The following is a 19,375-nucleotide window of genomic DNA, read 5'->3' as shown; positions in this document are numbered from 1 at the left end:
AGTGAAAATCCATGGCCTAAGAAGACTTGTAAGTGATGTTTTGCTTCACTCGGTGCAGGGCGAGTGGGAGTGGCGATTGCCTGGCAGTGCCTGTGGCTGCTGGGCGAGGCGGGCAGCGACCTGGGGCCACGGCTGACACGTACCGAGGCGCAGGCCAGTACTGCACTGGGAAAGCCAGAGTAATGCAGCAAGGGTGGTGTCTGCAGGTAGGGAATGCTGAAAGGTTGGAGCGGTTATGCACAGAGCGTTTTCCTTTTACTGTATCTTCATTTATGACCAGGGTCAGGTATAACAGTCTGTCGAGGTAATGCTCTGTGAGGGCTGCTTTTTGTATGTACCTAAGTGGAAGATTGTACGTTGCATCTTTGTGTGCGTACATACACACAAAAACTGCAGAAAATGTCTGTAAACTGAGAAAGGCACGATTAGCTGTGCCCTTATCAAGAACACTTGCTGACTGTTTATCGCTGCCTGACTCTGCAGATTAAATTTGCAAGAACAGCAATAAGGAGTATGATGGGAGGGAGCTTAACCTCAAAGAAACTCAGCAGCTGACACTTCGGATGTTTGAATTACATCTGAATCGAGCTCTTGATTAAATCTTAGCAATGTCAAAAGCTCAAAGCAGCAACTGTAATTGATGTTGCTCCCCCCCCCCAATATTGCTAAATTATCTATTGCAATGTGCAGCGCATCCATGTCACTACATTAAATTTGTACGCAAAGAGGGGAGATTAGGCAATAAAGCCACGGGACAAACAGTATGTAGTCAGGCATATCTTCTTGTCTTAGTTCGCTGTTGCTGGGTGTTTTTAAAAAGTGTTTCCAAATCTGAGTAAAACTGATTCCAGATGTGCTCATTTGAAGGATATAAAAATCACACTAGCACCAAGACTATCTGAATTCTGTGCTGGACCTGAATAGATAACTAGTCCCATCTTAAAAACAGAAGTGCTATAAACAATAAAAAGGCCACAGGCAAAGGTTTTAGTGCTTCATTCCCATTAGCATCCTTGCTTCCCAAGTATTTCAGACTAACATAGTTAGAGAATTCCTCCGACGCTCCAGCACACTGAATCAGAGGTGCCTGGTACGACGTGGGTCGCTTGTCCGGCCTGTCGGGACTGGATCCGTCCGTGGGCCTTTCGCCAATGTAGAGCAGGCTGCGGTCTTTCGTGTCTTGCTCCGTTTTGAACAGTTCATACTCCGTGTGGGGCAGCCTGATGCCCAGAGCCAAACATCCATTTGTGGGTGTTACATCCTGCTCCACCCCAGCACTCCAGGAGCTTGTCAGCCCGCAGCTTCCAGGTTCGGAGGAGTTCAGCATCATCACCGTCACCTGGTCCATCGGTGTCACCCGAGCCTGGGTGACTTTAAAAGCCAGCTCGGTGCCACCTCTCACTTTGGAGGAGGGGATGCCTTGGGTGTAATGCCCAGATGCGTAGATGGTGAAAGTCGGCTGTTTGCAGAGTGGGTCAGAGTAGTGGTAGTAATAACCTTCCCAGGTGTGGTTGTTACCATGGAATATGAAGTACCTGGTAAGGAAAAGCACCGCGGGCCGCACCTCGCAGTGGGTGCTCACCCAGCTGCCGCTGAGCTGCATCGGCAGCTGAGCCCTGACGGGTAGTATGGGGGGGTGGTGCTCATCAGCTCTGTATATAATCCCACAGGCTGGGCAAGGATGCACATGGTGCTGTGGAAGACAAAAAATAACGTTTATGTAAACTGATAAGCAAAAAAGCCTGTCAGAATATTTAAAAAGCTTGAACTCCCACGCCAGGGCATTCAACGGCAATGAACTTGGCCCAAGACAGCCATGCAGATTAAGTGAGATAAAGCGCTGCCCTGGCTCTTTGCTATTCTGGTCCACTGGGAAGGAACAGAGAGGTCTGTGCTCGGAGGCTGGGCTCTGCCCTGTGCCAGGGCCACTGAGGACAGGCTGCGGGCAGGAGGACAGGGCAAGGGCACAGCTGCTGTAAGGGCAGGGGATGCTCCCTCCGGCCATTCAGGTTGTTCCTCCCCAAGTTTTCCACTGCAAGCTGCTGCACACACCCATGGGTGAGGATGATGGGCGCTGGGAGATGTCAGCTGCACCGGCGCATTTCTGCACCGGTTCAGAAGAAACAACACGTTCTTTCTGGCAATCGAAAAGGCTGTGCAACCTCTGTGGCTGTACTGCACCGTGCTGCTGGCAGCCCCTCCAGGAGAGCCAAAAGCACCTTCTGCTTCCCCCTCGCCCCCTCCCTACAGCGGCTGTACAGAGCCCGTGCCCACGGTCCCACGGCTGCGTGTGCAGGTTGCCGTGGGGCAGGAGGTGAGGCGGGCAGGGAGGGAGGCAGGGGTTTGCCAAGCAGCCGGCACGGGCACCGCACCGCAGACCGAGAAGAAAAGGACCTACTGCAAAACAAGGGCCTGACCTTTGCTTCTCTGCCTGTGCTTCATGCAGAGCTCTGAGTCAAACCAGTCCTGCAGCTGACCCAGTGCCAGGAGGGTTTTTTGTGTAGCTTGGAACTTTTTCTTATAGTCCATATATCACAACTGATTTATTTTTAAATAACCAGGGTTTGAATGTTGTATCGTATTCTAGAACACGAGCTAATCTTTACTGAACTGTCGTATGCAACAAGGTTAAACAACTCAGTAGTTAACTGTAGGGTGGGTAATTTACATGCAAGTTGATTGGAGTCTACTGTAATTTAGTCATTTTCAGCTTGCTTTACTGCTACTGTCACGTTAATGAGTGCTGACAGTACACAGTACATTATGGCTAAATAATCCCAGAAGTTGGCAAACATATATGCTCTCCTTAGACAGGAAATTCTTTGATAATGAAAGGTAATTTGGGGAGAATGGGTTTCTTTAAAACAGATATAAATTTAAGGGAAAAATAGTGGTATTTTCATAGAGGGTTAAAAAATAATTCCTAACATAGCTGTGTAACTCACTAGCACAGGCAAATGGATGTTTGTTCAGAAAAAAAAAAAAGAAAAATCCTGTGCCCAATAAAATTATCACTATAGACATGGAGCCAAAATCTTACTTGCTTAAACCAGTCGTGTGAAGTTATTTCTAATGTATGGCAGCTTCTAATTATCGCCAAGTGGTGACATCATGTGCTGGTCCATTGGAGAGCTGTTAGCTGATTAATTACAGTGCTATATTCAGAGAGTGAATTTCAGTATCTTCAGGTTTGGTTTTAAATTAACTTTTTAAAGTGTTTATGTTTACCATCTGGTTTTGCTCATATATATGGTTTTGGCCCAAGATAACACAAGTTTAACCAATTTGAGAATGTTACTTTCAAGGGGGGGGGGGGGGGGGGGTTGCTCTGTGTTTTTCAGAGTTCAGTTGGTATAGTTTGGGGTGTGGGGATATGTTGCCCCCCAAATATTTTTTTTCAGTTAATTCAGTTCTATCTGGTAAAGTTCAGAGTGTTTTTTTCACGCCATCTCACTGTTCAATCACTTCTGAATTGCTTAGCTATGATTCAGATAAAAATGTGCTTTCCTGGAAATAAACTAACGTGCTGCAAAATAAAATAAAACATCAAATAAAATATAAAGCAACCAAATCTCCTGCTCAGTTTTATTTATGTCAAAATGGAAGTTTGATTTCTGTGTACTAACATAATTGTATTCAGGGCAACTTCCTCTTCTAATGGCATTACACCGAGGACTAATGATTTAATGGCAGATGTTGCTTCCTCACTCCTCTCTCAACCTGGAGAACACGACAAAGAGCGAAAGCGAGGGGAGGAAGACAAACGACAGAGCAGGCAGTCTCTAATGACGTGCAGCCCGATGCTTTCACTGCCTTTGGTACAGGAAACTAGGAACCTGCATTTCCTAGGAAAACACAGAGCCAAAGAAAAGCCATTAACTCCAGGCCCAGGCCAACCCAGGCTTGTTTCTGATGCTGGTTTTGCTGAGCTTTCACCCACCCTGGTCCCGCTCTCTCGGTAAGGGAGAGGGTGAACCCCACGTGTGGTGGAGCACCCAGGCAGCACCCTGGGAACCCCCACCTCCAGCCTCGCAGCTCCTCACCCACGTGTCCTTAGGACAGAAGGGGGCTACGTGCAGGCAGGCGGTATTTTAACAGGAAGGAATAACAAATGCTTGGCAAAGCCCGTGAACCAATGAGGGGACCACGTAAAGGCATCGTCCTTACCACGGCGCTCTGCATAGGTCGCTGATAACCGGTCGGGCGGTAGTGGAGCCTTTCCACCCACTCCGTGTGAATGTCCCCCAGGTACAGCTCCTCCACCAGCCGGCTCCCGCTCTGCTGTGGCTGCAGCAAGGGCTGGTAATGCTTCTCCACCCGCACCAGGCTGAGCTCATGCATGGCAAAGCCCAAGGCGGCGGTGCAGTCGCGCTCGGTCTTGGCGCTCAGCAGTTCATAGAGGGCTCCGGGAGCCCAGGTGCGGCCCGGGGGCAGGAACCCGCTGCAGCCGTCACCGGAGGTCTGGTTGATCCAGGAGGCCACCTCCCGCATGGCTTTCTGGCTGTGGAAAACGATGCCGACTTTGTGGAGGTGGTAGTCGGCCTCAGTGGCCCCGCGGGTGATCCAGGAGGCCTGGCGCAGCCGGAGCTTGCCCTTGATGACCAGCGAGTAGGAGGGGTCGCGGCAGGAGGGGTCCCAGTAGTAGAACTGGTAAGCCTTGAAGAGGCGGTTGGCGTAGAAGAGGTAGGATCGGGTGAGGAACTCGGGTCCCGGCCGCACCTCACACCTGGGGAGGAAGGCAGTCCTGAGCCACCCGCAGCACCCAGCTGGGGGTGCACAGGGTGAAATCCCTCCCCAGGGGCACCCGGGGTGTGGGAGGAGAGGGGTGAGCACGGGTGGGAGCAGCATTGTGGGCAACGGCCTCCCACACCCGGTGGCCACCCTTGGGTGATTTTAAGATCTGGGCATCTGCTACCAAAATGTGACAGCGCGGAATAGAGGATCTCGGGCTTTGTGCCACATGGCCAGGGAGCAGAGGAGTGCCAGGGGCAGGGAGGGTCAGGGCTGCTCTGCCCTTTGGAGCCGGGTGTGCTCATCAGCTGCGCCCTAACGGGGGTGAGAGGCAAGAGGCTCTAAGGGCACCCAGGGGTGGGGGGCCCTCAGGCCTCCCTCCAGCCGGGGGTGGGTGTTTGGGGAGGGGTGGGAGAAGGGAACAGGCTTTTTGCAGCTCAGCTGCTTGCTTTCTCCGTGCCGCCAAGCCCAGCCGGGCAGCTCGGGGTGGGGGTTCGGGAGCAGTGCAGAGGGGCTGGAGGGGGGTGACTCGGGGGGGGCTCTGGGGGTGAGTTCCCGGGGGGGGTTGGGGTGCCTTACCCGGTGGAGACCCAGCGCCCCTCCAGGCGGGGCGGCAGCCGCGCCGCGATCCTGGCGCCGTCCTGCAGGTGGCGGAGCTGCTGCCGGCACCGCGGCTCCCAGCGCAGCGGCGGCTCCGCGGCCGCGCAGGCTGCGCGGGGTGGGGGGGAGAGAAAGGGGGGCGGGGGGGGAGGGCTGTCAGCACTCCACCCCCGCCAGCGGGTTTCGAGGGGGAGGGCAGGGGGGACCCCGCTAGGGGCCGGCACCGGCTGCGAGAGGGGTTACGCGCCCCGAGAGCTCCCCCGCGGAGAGCTGCGCTGCCAGGCCCGAAGGAACGAGGAGCGCGGCCGGGTACCCGCAGGGACAGCTCGGACCCTGCCCTGGGCTCGGCACCTGCGTGTCCTGACGGCTGCATCGACACCAAAAACACCACCAACGCCATTTCCAACTCCTCTGGCAGCATGAACTAGAGGAGCTGGCTAGAGGGGGAAACCCGCCGTGGGCAGGCTAAGCAGCAAACTCTGACTGAAGGATACAGCTTTTTTTATTTTACTGCTTTCCAACTTGAGTTTCATCTGAATCCAACTATTTTTTAGATGAAATCTTCAAATAAAACTGAGTGCTCTTTGTTCATGTTCTCTCTTCTCTCTCAAGCTATTGTTGAAGCAGTAACTGAAACAGGGAATTACAGCATGGGAACATTAGACTCGCCTGTCGCCCGCCATAAGGACAGTAATTCTGTCACTTACCTCATTTCCCATAACAACGGATGTTATTGGCTTAGGGAATGTGTGAACACTCAGCTAAATCCTGAAGACCTTTGCATGCACACATATATATGTACATATATTCCTATATATTATTCACTCTTTACTTAAGCAAACGTCTGTTGCACTCATCGTGAGTTTGCTTCAGCAAGAAACTTGGGATTTACCTCTTCCTAACACCACGAAATGAGCTCTCAGTGAAGCTCCTCCTGAAACCCCACCGATTTTCTGCTTTCGTACAGCTGCCGGGTCTGGCAGAGCCCGGCCCCTCGGCCTGGCGGTGCTTGGCCCGGGCCAGGCCTGCCGGGGGTTATGAGCCCAGCCGGGGTTCGCTCGCTCTAGCTGTGCTTTACAATTTACCTAGTAGTGTGCTGGAAATTTTCAAGCCAACTTTTACTCACTACATACCGACAGTTAGGACACAGGTTGCTTTCCAGCCTGCCTATCAGCTGGAAAGAAAGATCTAACATTTATACGTTCCCACAGAGGGAGGATGCTAAACGTTTGCACACCCTGTGCCTCAGTCAAGGAGATCGAGATACAGAGTCACAACTGCTCGTCTTAGTCCCTGCGTGCCACATAACATACTTCTCTATAACCTGAACCATCCAGTGATCTTTACAGGGAGATTGGCCTAAACCAGACCCTTCACTGGAAAGAGAAACCCAAACCATCTGGCTGCACGTGAGAGAAGTGACAAGTGAGATTGTGAAGCGCCCAAGCCCGGCTTGGAGAGTGCAATCACCCCCCTAACAAGAAATGTTTGCAGATGAAGCTCGCGCATATGGATCTGCTGCAAAGCATGGGCAAGACGACGAGCTGCTCAGCAACGTCAGCAACATTCCCTGGCTCAGAGGCTCAGGATATAACACAAATATAAACACTCAGGGTGAGATTCACAGCTGGGGTCTACCAGGGAGGCTCCCCCGATTCCCATAGCCAATTTATTCTAAGACAGGAGCCTCTCATCCGTGGCATCAACACATCCTACACACACACAGAGGGTTAAATCCCAGTTACAAATCTTCTGCATCCAAGTTTGCCACAAATATAAGCCCTAGACCAAGTTAAATGGGAATTCGGTAATGAAACATCTGCTGTGCAATTCAGAGGCTCCTGAACATGTGGCAAAGCAGAGAGATTCCCACTCAAACAGTATTTCATTACTAATCTAGTAACATACAACTTAAGACATATGTCTGATGGACAAATTCAGTCACTTCACTATGGCACTGCCATTTGCAAAGGTTTTACATGTCACGGTAACAGGGTCCCTGAAGTGTATTTTGTAGATTTAAACACGCAAACCCTGAAACTACCACAAAGGGAATAAGCACATGGAAAATGAAGCCCCCAGCGAAGCAGGAGAGCAACAACAGAAGCAGCCTACCTACCCAAAGGCCAGTGAAACTGGCCTCGGATTTTCTGTTACCTCATTATGCACTGGAGTGCATAAACTAGCTGGAAAGACTCATTATTAGTGTTAGGGGCTCTTTTTTGGAGCAGACTCACAATTGTACTGTTTTTATCATCTTTAAGAGCTGGATGTGGTGTGCAGGCATAGCCAGCTCCTTCACAATTGCTTGCACTAGTGCTTCCTAAAAGAGCAGTTCCTTGAGTCTTCATGTGAAAATGGGAAAATACTGGATGACAAACCCCATTGCTATTAGTTAAACCTTTCATTTGGCAGCTACAGCATCCACACAGGCTGCCCCATGGGTGCCCATTTAGTAGGGCCCATCAGGAGTTGGGGCTCTGTGTCCTCATTCCAGTTCTGCCATGATTTTGCTCTGTGGCCTTAGGCAAATTTACTCCCGTGTGCTCCTTACTCCCAGGTCTTTTCTTACTCACTTGCAGAATATGCCAAGTTTCATCTGACCATCAAGAGGCCTAATTACTGGCAAAGCTTTTGGAGACCCATCAGTACAAGGACAGGCCAAACTGAATTACACTTAAGACAAACATAAGATCATTATCCTAGAGAATACGGTAAACTAAAAAATAACTGTATTTTTATTAGAGAAAATGGACTATACAGGTCAGATTTGCTCTTGCTCATAACCACAGAAAGACTCTAGAGGTATCGGTGTAGTCTATAGCTATACTGAAATAACAGCACAGAATACAGCCCCATTCTCAGCTCGCTAACTGCGCACTGCGTGTGTTTATTGCAGCAGAAGCTTCAATATTTGACTGAACCCTTAGCGCTACTTTTGGCAGAAACACTAAAAGTCTACATTGTTTGAGAGCACAGACACTTTGGCAATGCGATCACTACGTTTTGACACATTCAACAGAAAAGGGAATTTTTATAATAAGGATCAAACTCCATGGGAAAAAAAGAAAAAGAAAAAGCCTCCAGAATGTAAATATTTGACATGATGGGAATTCCTAGGGATTTTGTCTTACTTAAGTGTACACAAGACTCCAAGCTGGATGCATCCTCAAACCAAAAGCTATTGGCTTGTGTTCAAATTTTGTTTCTGCTTTTCTCTCTCAAATATGCCAGCCCAGCCCCACCAGATACAAACATCCTTTCAAACTGGAAAAGTTCACTTCCAGACCTAAAATCTGTAGTTAGGGCACATCCCTATTCCAAGAGCAGCATAAAGTGGCTGTCACTCATATGTCACTCTGTTACTCAGCCTCTGGTGAAGCACATCAGAGCAGCTCCTATCTCCATCTTAAGAGAGACACAAATTAACTGCTTTATCGAGTTCTTGGGCATGAGGAAGGAATTATTCACAATTCATCTTCAAGACAAAAATACTCATTCATTGGAAAATCTAAAAAAATCCCCAACTGTGATCTCTTCCACTCACTCGTTATCCCGACTGTCTGTATCGATTAACCACAAGCGTTTCCAGAGAGCTCCTCAGTACGGCAGCTAGACAAAACAGTATCTTTTTCCAGCTTTCCGGTGTGTGCTGCATCCAAAGTACTGGCCCAAAGTCTCCGAGCAATGGGGCTGCACAAGCACTCAGGCACTTTGGAATGCCAGTAACTGGGAACGGCGGCCGATCACTGCAATCAGCAGAAACTGGATCAAACCTCAAGACAACAGCAGTGGCAAATACTGACAAACTATTCCATGCACTCATCTGTATAAGCGACTTTCAGAAAAATCAGACCCACAGCATTAAATGTTAGAAAGGCAGAACTGGAAATGCTCCGCAAAGTAAATTGTTGGTGAAATGAAGACGGAAGATTCCTAGGCAATGGCCAAGCCTGAAAATGAGAGCCTGCCAGTGGGGTTGTGCTACGTAACTGCTGAATGGTCCAGATTCAGACCCACTTCCCACTTTTAAAGGAAAAAAATACCAACCAGGAGAGAAATACTGTAATAGGCCTTGTTGGAAACAAATCTTGTTTGTGTTCCTCCAAGCAGATTGACTTCGAAAAAAAGCAAAGTGGAGTCACACATGTGTTTCCTTATAAATAGAAGAGAAAATGCATACATTACAGTTTGCACCAAATTAGTTACTGTAGATCAACTCTTCTCCAGAGCTAGATTGCTTAATCTGTTACATGTTATTGCTTCCTATGGCCAGAATTTATTATTCCCATTTATAATTCTAATGTTTCAGTTAGTCACCCATTCACAGGGATAAGATCAGTGCCTGAAGTCATGGAGCATTACACATTTCTTCATTTAGAGATGACATAAAACCTTTGATATTTTCTGAGGAATGTTCAGACTGGAATGACATGGACGATAAGAAACATATCGATATATTAGAGAATTATACTTATCCACACAGACTTTGTTAACAGAGCAAAATAGTGTTTCTTTAGCATTTTTCTCTCCTGAGAACACACAGAATGGATTTTGGGTTAGCCACTAAAGGAATAAGCATTCTTTTAAAAGCAAATGTTTGTGTTTAGCAAACCAATTTTTCTTGCATTTGTGTGGAGATTAAGTCAGTGGTGCTTTTAATTCACTCAGAATAAGGCATTCCCCAGAGAACAATACATTTTATATCATAATATTATAAAGTTATAAAACTTAAATATAACCCACTGGGGGTGGAAAACTGTATCATAGCAGAACTTTTCCTTTTGCCTATCTGCAAACTGAACCCAGTTCAGAACAGGACTTAAGCAAATGCTTAAGTCCAATTGGTTTCAGTGAAACTTAAGCATGTGCTTGAAATTAAGCCAGTGCATGAGCATTTTTCCTGATTAGTAATGCCTCCCTGATTTGAAGCCAGAATGTGGTCAAGTGGTTGAGGGAGGATGCCAGTGCTTTCACTGGAATACTGTTTGGCTTCTGGAAAAGTATTTCTATTATTCATCCCTTCTCTTATTTGTCTGTAAAACGGGTATAATTACATATAGCTGTTTCACCAGTCTGATGCTCAGTTCATGCTATTTGTAAAATGTTTCAAATTCACTAGACATTCCTCAGTTACTCTTTTAAGGATGGCACAATAAACGTATTACCTGTTAGCTATCATTGCAGAGCATCACCTTGAGTTTCCTGTGCGTAACAGTGCAGAATCATATACGAAATTCTGCAGATTCTAAGAGGCAACTCAGCTGACTCAAAATTCCCAACCAGCTCAGGATTTTAGTGAAATTTTCAAAACATACTTTTACCGCATACCTTCAACACATTGGCAAACAGGTTCAGACACCATATTCTATAGCTTTAGCCTAGCTTTATTTGGAGGCTGTGATCATTGCCTAATTTGTCTCATGTCCACAATTAAAATAGTGAGGCACTTGTGGTGAGTTGACTTGAGGTATTTAAGGCACTAGAGATGTAAATATTTTGCTCTTGGAATCATGGAATCATCTATTTCTCCTGTAAGTGTCAAGTCCAGCGACAGATGACAAGACAGATGGGGTTTGTGGTAGGGAAGGGGAGAAGGTATTACCTCCTGCACCTCAAAGATCTTCTTCAGTATAAACTACATTTAAACAAAATGGCGTCTTAAAACTGCCCTCCCTGGCTGTTTACCCCAAAGAAGAAAACCAGGCCTAACACTGTAAATGGGATTGCAGGGCTTGATCCCAGTTTCACTGGAGTCTGTAAATAGGCACGATCCCATGACTGTACCAACACAGCACCAGCACCTATTCAGAAAATGCCCATTCCCATAAACTGACAGTAAACAGTCCATTCAGAGAACAAAGGGATTCAAAGGAGAAACGGGATACGGGATATTCTCAAATGGAGTGAACTAAGCAAGACATGTAAGAGTTGGCACAGAGGATGTACGATGACAAATAAAAGCACTAGAGGCGGATGTGAGTACATCTTCATAAGAGATCTCCTACAGTTAATGTTAATCAAAACACCACGCTTTTCAATGACACAACAGAGCTTTACTCATCACACACTTGCTCTCCTGACACTTTGTGTTTCTCTCTCCCACCCCCAGAAGATACTGTGCAGACTCAGAAAGAGCAGTTTTATGCTCTTCCCACAGCTAAATTGGTCAATGTCAAAAGATTTACTGGAGAACAGCTGAGCAATTCCATATAGCCAATGGCCCCAGTTGGCCCAACCACTGTGGTCAGCTCAGTGGGAACTGGCCCTTAGCTCAGAGCCCCATCCTGCTGCCAGCCCCGCACCGGGCAGCCTGGGGGGTCCAGGGAAGTGGACAAGAGTGCTGAGAATGGGGTCCTGCTGTGAGCCAAAATCAGAGAAATCACTACCTCCACACAAACCTACAGGGCAGTCTGGAGGAAGAGGGATGGTTAATCAGAAGAGGTAAGAACTAATGAGATAATTGCTACATACCTTTTTCAGCATCAGCAAGCACTGAAAAAAGCAAATGGGTTCAGGCTATGCTAACACATCATGACTTGTGTTAAACTCTGATCGGTATTGCCACATAAGTTTGGCACAGAGAAATATATAACCAAAACCCAAAAGAAACCAAAAGAAGAGCAATGCTAGCGATTTTTTCCTTGAACACTAGTGAAAGTTTAAATTTTAATTTGGTGAGATAGGTGAGACCATAGTGAGATGATCTCTAATCCTCTGGGTACCCAGACCGTGAGAGATTGCTAAGAACACATGGGGGAAAGCATTTATTTTCAAAAAATAAGTCAAATCAATTCAGTCCTAGGCTGAACAATATCATGACTCAGTTAAATCTAACTGACTCAGTTAAATTCTAACTGAATTTCATATTCATACCAAATGGGAAATATTGCATCTATCTTCCTTAATTTGGATGAGATGGAAACTCATTAGAAAATACAGCACACGGTTTTGAAATTAATGCCACACTGTCATTTTGAATGTATAGAGCACCCATGCAGTTTTTGGCAACTCCCTCGAAGCCCTGCACAGACACTTTATTAGTGGCTATCGCAGCCATTTTTAATAGTGATGGCTAAGCATATTTTTTCCTGGAGTGCTTTGAAGAGCGGAACCAGTAATCAGGCCATGGCTTGGCTATGAAATGCCAACCTCATTTTGAATGTCTAAATCACTCACATGGACCATGAGCGCAGAGAGGACCACCCACCACGTAATATTAACATAAATATAGCATTTACCCAAAGCAAAATGAGCAACTAGAACTGGTGGGAGTTGAGAGTAGAACAACAAAAAATGATTAGGGGGTGGGAGGGATTGAGTTACGAAGCAAGACTAAAAGAGCAGAGTACATGTAGCCTGACTGAGTGACGGCTGGGGCAAGATGGACATGATAACAGTCCATAAATATTCACAAAGCATAAACACCAAGGAAGGGAAGGAATTCCTTGCAGTGAATAAAGAGGTTCTGTTGGGAGTGAATGAAGAGAGGAAAAAATGTGGCTTATATATCAGGGTGAACTTCTTGAGGCACAATCTAGCAGGCAGAGGAAGTCCACTTGCTTGGCAGGATTTTGAGGGGCTGAACAAAAGCATCAGTACAGCAGGGAATAACCCGCTCTTGGCAGGGAGTTGGTTGGATACTCTTGAGTGGCGTTTCAGTCTCCCACGACCGTGGAGCCATCCCAGTTCCCTGCTCCCACAAGAGACAGCTGCTGTCCTGTGTAAAGCACATTGTTCGCCTTCCTGCTCATCAAAATCACTGCCTGGCCTCCATGGGACTAGAAATAGGGGCTGGATATACAAAGGCATTTAGGTGCATAAAGACATAAGCGACTGCAATAGGTACTAAACTGCTGGACACAGCTGGGAATCCCAGTAGGACTCTGCAATGTCAAGTAGTCACTGGTGAAAATCTAAATCCAGGAAATTAGATTATAAACCCACTAAAGCAAGAACGATCCTTTTGTTCTCTCCTTATTTAGCACCTAACACAACAGGATTCTTGGCACTGCTGCAAGGATACTGTTTATAGTAATAAAAATAGGATCTAATAGGATCTAATAGTCTGAGGCTACTTGGCTCCTGCGAAGCCAAGGATGAGAAGGGCATTCAAAAGCAATCGTAGCGGAAGGTATCCTCAGAAAAAAAGCTCTGCAGAAAGGTGGTAAATTGATACACAGCCCACACCAGAAATACACACACATGTTTAACTTAGAATCACAAGTGACCACAGAAAAAGGTTACTTGTTCAGCTGAAGCACAGAATTAAAGTTACTTCTAACATGTGTTTTGGGGTCTGGGTGTGGTTTCTAGATAGCCTGAAATTTCAGTCTACTGTTTTGCCTGTCAACATAGCCAAGTTTTGATGTGTTCCAGTTCTCTTAAACACTGCCGACAGATGCTAAAATCAAAGTTGACATTCAACCTACACACTGCATAATCTAATAACGGGGCTCGCACTACTCAAAACTAACAAAACTTAGGAGCTTTCTGCAGCAAAACTTTGCTGTCATTTATAGTTTCATCTGTCTTTTCCAGGGAGTCTAACTGGGAAAAATGATTCTGTCTCTCAAAAAACTTCTCTGAAAAGCTTTAAAAATAACATGTCATTGTGTTTTTGTATCAACAGGGGAGAAGAGATACTTAAAAACCACAACCTGCCTGTGTCCAGCACTTGTGGATTTGGTAAGAGTGTGAACAAGGTGAATCCAATTGTCTCAGTGGGGAGCTTGGTGTATACCTTGATCTCAGAGTATGGGGTGACAGGGTGAAAGCCCTCTTCCAAGGATCTATGTTTTTGACTTAGACAAGGCCAAAATGTCACACGTTTGTCAGTGTTTCTTATTAACCCGGTAGAAACCATAGGGGACTTTTTCAGTGATCAACTGAAGGGACACACTCAAGTTTAAAGCATCATTTTAAAAACTGAATTCAAGCAAATCTCTTCAAACACTCAGTGGTGAGACTTCTCCTGTTGATTTATGTATCATCACACCAGTTGTAAGTCGAGAGCTGTTACTGCACTAATCCAAATGTCTATCTAACAGTGCCATAGGAGCTGAGCTTCACTGTAGCATTCTCAGTTTCAGCTGAATTCAAACCGTGATGATTTAATAAGCTATTCACTGAAAATGAGAAAAACATCAGTATGAAAGACATGTTTATCACACCATCACCCCACTAAAACTCAAAATTAATGATGGATTTCAACCCTCTTATCACTTAACACTCTGGAGCTTTGGCATTTCAAATAGACTTCAGTTTCTTTCCTAATACAGAACTTTCCTAATTTTGCATTTTAGAGCTTGAGACCTTTTAACTCCTTAAAGAAAAAACCCCACAGATTGTAGATTACCCCTCAGATCTTACACAATTTAGGTAGAGAAGGAGCTGTTCTATGAATCATATTTTCAGTTTCTGGCTGCACTCAGCCTACAGAAGGAGGGTTACACATTAAAATTCTCACATTCTCACTGTCAGTTTCTTCGTATTATTATATCTGAGATGCACCATCTTAAAATCATGAAGTTAGGAATTATCTTTTTTCATAGTTTATATTCCTCATTAAATAAATAAGAAAACCAAAGGAATTGCGTAACAGCATTGTATAGGTACTTCCTAATTTTGAGGTTGATTTTAGCAGTGATTGTAACTCATGCTCATATGAAAGCATTGTCTTTTTAGATGGCATATGCTATGTTGTGGGGAAACACAGGATCCCATTGAAAGCAAAATCTCTTTCCAGACTTTGTTCTGCCAGATGCAGCCTCCCCTAGCATTGGATTCCAGCTTTGGTTTTCTTCATAGCAATTTCTGGCTTTTGAAAATCTCCTTACTCAACAATTTGTGCTTGTGGGGAAAATATAGAAACCACAGGATATTTTTTTCACTTGTGCTTTTTTTACATCTTAGCCCTGTTTTTATCTATATCCATACACTTTGAAACATGGCTAACCTATAATTATGGAAAGAACAAATAGAGTCATCTCACACGATCCAGGATAATACATTAGTTGTTGATTTTTGGGCCAACTTGAGGAATAAAGAGTAAAAAACACCAACTTGGTAAAAATAAATCAGTTAAGTAAACACTGCCCAAACACATATTTGAACCAAAGACAATGATGTTAATTTAATAGTAAGTAAATATATATGCATGTGTAAATACACACACACATATCTATATTGAATGTACTACTATCATTTATGGGTTTCTCTTCCTAATCTCATAATTGAATGCAACTGCTGATCTTATCTTACCCCAACACTGTCATTTTTAAACTTAAAAATAAACATTCAAAGCAAGAATAGATCTTTTCTGTTAAAGCCATGTAGGAGAAGCTACACATGAAAAATATCAGCGTGGTGTTACTGGAATGTAAAGACTTTAATGAAAGCTTAGGTAAAACTCAGCAAGTCTCTGGGGACATTTCCAGGAATGAGTGATTCTTTGCTGGAGGAGACTCCAAAATCAGATTCAGTTACCTAACTAAAGTGCTTTTTCAGCTAATTATGCACTGGTGTCATGCTCAAGCTGATGCTCAGTTTTATGCAAAATACAGAATGCCAGTTTTGCTCACAGTGAAGTCACTGGCAAACCCAGCTTTGATTTTAATGAGTTCTGGATCCGGCTTAGTGATTTAAATGTATGTTTTAAGATCCAGCTTCTGTTCTTACTGAAATCAATGGAAATTTTCTCACTGACATCAGATGGAAGAAGCACAGGGTTTAAATTAGATTGGATTGAAATAAATTATATGAAGTTTTAAGAAAGAAGTATTCTAATTAGACTTAAGTAAGTAATCTTACATAATGCAATATAACAGATCTCTGAGCGGACCAACTTGAGCTAATAAAATATACGGAGAAAGAAAATACATATTTCTTAACCTGTTAAGCCTTATCTTTGGAGAACAACGTATGATAAAGACCCTGCACAAGGAGAACTGAAAAGTATCCCTACAGAAAGTACCTTGCTTAGGGATTTCTCTCTGTAGTCTGGTCCTTTACATTTAATACAAATAATGTCTGATAGCTGTTCCTACAGAATTCTGTTGCAATGATCACTAAACTAAGTCCTGAGCTGGAGGGGCAAGTCAGTGTAATATTTTGCTGCCCAAAACCTCAGATGAGTGAACCAAGTGGTAGAAGGGAAACAGGAGGAAACCCAGGTGTCTGGATTTCCAGTGTCCAGACTGCACGGGGACCTCAGGGGCACTTTCCCACCCCTCCTTTCACCTGCCCCTTCAGTTCAGGGGTGCACAGTCTCAACCAAGGGTCTCTCCCTTGCATTTCCTTAGAAAATACTCTGTCCAAGGATGGAAGAGCCTCCCTCAGGCTCTGCTGCTTGTCGTAAACAGAAATCATTTTGACTTTTTTCACAGCACAGTTGTCTTTGTTCTCCCATATGGTCTCTTAAGCCAGAACCTTTTCTTCTGAAGCTGCTCCAAGAACTGCGGGGCTGAAAGACGCCTTTCTGAAAGGGAGCCGCAAAGATGCAGCCTGCGCTGCTCTGAGGGTCTGCACAGCCGGAGCCGGGCGGCACGTCCCCGGAGCAGGAGACTACTTGTGAAAAGTTGTCCCTTTGCTGGGGCAGGTGCTGGATCCTGCCAGAGATAATTCCCAATCCCTAGTGAAACACCACTGAGAATCACCTCTGAGCCCTTCCTGCATCTAAACTCAGCTCAAGCGCTCACCGTGCTCTGCGCTCCAGACAGGAGCAAGCTGCAGCGGCACAGAGGGGGAAGCCCGGCGGGGTTTCGGGGGTGGAGGGGGGACGGGACAGCGACCCCCACCACTCTGGGAGCCTCGGGTGGGAGGCAGAGGCTGAGCCCCAGCCCAGCACCGCCCTGGGCAGCTCAGCACCGCACCTCCAGCCCTTCTGGCATCTCCACACGCCGCTCGGAGCGGGGGGACGGGAAAGGCTTGAGGGAAGCCCCTCGGGGGGGAGTGCTGTCCCCCCCTTCCCCGGCCCCACAGCTCGGCAGCATCCCCCGGGGCTCCGGGCTCCCTCCGGGGCTCTCCCCGCCCGTCCCCTCCCCAGGGAAACGGCGGCAGACGGTGCAGGGCACCGCGGAGCGCGATGGCCAGGCTCCTCCGCGGACTCTCCGGCCGGACACCGCGGGTGCGCCCGGCGGGGAAACCCTTCCCGGGCCGGGCGGCATCCGAGCGGAGCTGCGGGAGCCCGGTGCCTCCTGCCCCGCCGCCAGCACGGCCCGGGGCGGCAGGGACAGCCCGGGGGACCCCCGACCCCGAGCCGGCCCCACGGAGACCCGCCTTGCAACTTCCTTGCGCCCTCCTTGCAATCTTCTCGCACCCTCTTCGCCCACTCCTTGCAGACCTCTTGCACCCTCCTTACTATTTCTTTGCACGCTCTTCGCACATTTCTCGCACTCTCCTTGCATACTTCTTGCACACTCCTTGCTACTTCTTTGCACCCTCCTTGCTACTTCTTTGCACTCTCCGTACGATCCCCTTACACCCTAATTCCTTACACCCTCCTAGCAATCTCCTGCCCCGTCCTGCCCCTTCGCAGCGCCCGGGGCGAGAGGGAGGTGGCGGGGAGCCCCCCAAAGGGACGACCCCGACTCCGGCACCCGCTCCCCGTCCCCTCCACCCGCCCCAGAGTGGCAGCGACCGCCGGTGCCACCTACCTACGAGCAGCCCGGCGAGCCACCAGCACCGGACCATGGTGGCCGCTCTGTTTCCTCGCCGAGCCGGCGGCAGGAGAAGCGCGATCACCGCCGGTGCCCGCGGAGCTCAGCGGGGCGCGGCGCCCGGCGGCGCAGCCATGGGCCGCCTCCGGCGCTCCGGTGCCCGCGGCGGCGGGACCCCGGCTTCAGCCCGCCGGCGGGAGGCTGAGCGCGGCGGGGCAGGCTCCGGAGCGCTCGTCCTGCTCAGCCCCAAGCCTCGCGAAGGGGCCGGGGGGGGGGTGTGGTGTGGGGTGTGTGTGTGTGTGTGTGAAATACGTATTTTTAAAAAAACCCACCACAACCCACCCCGCCTTCGCTGTGGAGCGCGTCCCCCCGGCTGCTGATAGCTTTAATGGAGCTTGGCAGCCACAGGTTCAAGTTGCCAGAAGAGGTGGAGACTCCGCCGCCTGCGCCCCACATGCGGCCGCGCATCGCACACGCGGGGGAGGAGGAGAAGGAGGAGGAAGAAGGCGGCTGCCCCGCCGGCCGACCGCGGCCGGCACCCCTGCCTCGGGGACCGGCACTTTCCCCTCAGGAACCGCCACTTCTCCCTCAGGGACCGGCCCTGACGGCCGCCCTGGCCATGGGGCGCCATGACTGCGGCGGCTGCTCTGGGCCTCAGGGCCCCCCGCGGCGGGCCAAGGCGGGTGTCACCCCTGCCTCACCCCCACCCGAGGCCGTGGGGCTGCCCCGGCTCCCCCGAGGCCGCGGAGCCGTTGTGGGGGCTCAGGCCAACTCTCCTCAGTGTGGCGCTGCGAGGGGATCATCCCTGTCACCCCCAGGCCTGGCCCTCGCGCCCACCACGGGCCATGGCTCCCTCAGACCTGTCAGCCCTCCTTTATCTGCAGCCTCGGCCGCTGGGGCCATCAGGAGAAACCAGTGTGTCCCCTGAAGAGCCCTAAAGCCTTTAAAAACCCTCTCAATGTGCCACTCTGAAAAAATACAGGATCCTTTGAAGGCGACCCCCAAGTCCCTACCTCAGGCGGCGCTCGCCCTGGGCCTCTGCGCTGATGCCGACCAATTCCCTTTCCATTACCCACACGAGGACTGCGGGACCATGGCTGATGAAGGGCTGATAACCAGCTCTTGGCACGAAGGTAAGCACAAATCTGAATTTAGACATGTCTAGGACAAAACAACACTTCTCCTTGTCTATATTGATGATTAGCAATGAACCTGTTCACTGCCCTTAAACACAGTAAAACGACATGGGTCCGATAACGTGCAGGCTCAGCTGTCTATGGAAGCAGTGAGGGGAAGAGGCCGAGGCACGATGGCTCTGATAATCTGACACTCACGCTGGTGTCGGCACTAAAGGTGGAGGTTTAGTGCCTTTTTTCAGACTGAAA

The 19,375-nt window shown here is 48.2% G+C and overlaps 1 protein-coding gene across 1 annotated transcript; it reads right to left on the bottom strand.

Annotated features, from left to right (window-relative positions):
• Positions 1 to 544: 544 nt before the first annotated feature.
• APCDD1L (APC down-regulated 1 like) lies at positions 545 to 18,430 on the bottom strand. Its single transcript, XM_074888677.1, has 4 exons — positions 17,988 to 18,430; positions 5,311 to 5,440; positions 4,168 to 4,726; positions 545 to 1,693 (listed from the first exon to the last, which is right to left on the bottom strand). Exons 1-4 carry the CDS (start codon positions 18,022 to 18,024, stop codon positions 929 to 931), a joined length of 1,491 nt encoding a protein of 496 aa, XP_074744778.1. The 5' UTR covers positions 18,025 to 18,430; the 3' UTR covers positions 545 to 928.
• Between the last annotated feature and the right edge of the window lie 945 nt (positions 18,431 to 19,375).

Source organism: Strix uralensis, chromosome 18 (genome assembly GCF_047716275.1).
Source record: "Strix uralensis isolate ZFMK-TIS-50842 chromosome 18, bStrUra1, whole genome shotgun sequence".
Classification (NCBI taxonomy): domain Eukaryota; kingdom Metazoa; phylum Chordata; class Aves; order Strigiformes; family Strigidae; genus Strix; species Strix uralensis.
This window is presented reverse-complemented; position numbering and strand designations above follow the sequence as displayed.

Excerpts from the sequence above, each read along its gene's own strand:
- APCDD1L (XM_074888677.1), bottom strand. The coding sequence starts at position 18,024 with ATGGTCCGGTGCTGGTGGCTCGCCGGGCTGCTCGTAG. Across the intron at positions 4,727-5,310 it reads GGGCGCTGGGTCTCCACCGG|GTGTGAGGTGCGGCCGGGAC; the intron begins GTAAGGCACCCC and ends CTTCCTCCCCAG. Across the intron at positions 1,694-4,167 it reads GACCTATGCAGAGCGCCGTG|CACCATGTGCATCCTTGCCC; the intron begins GTAAGGACGATG and ends TGTCTTCCACAG.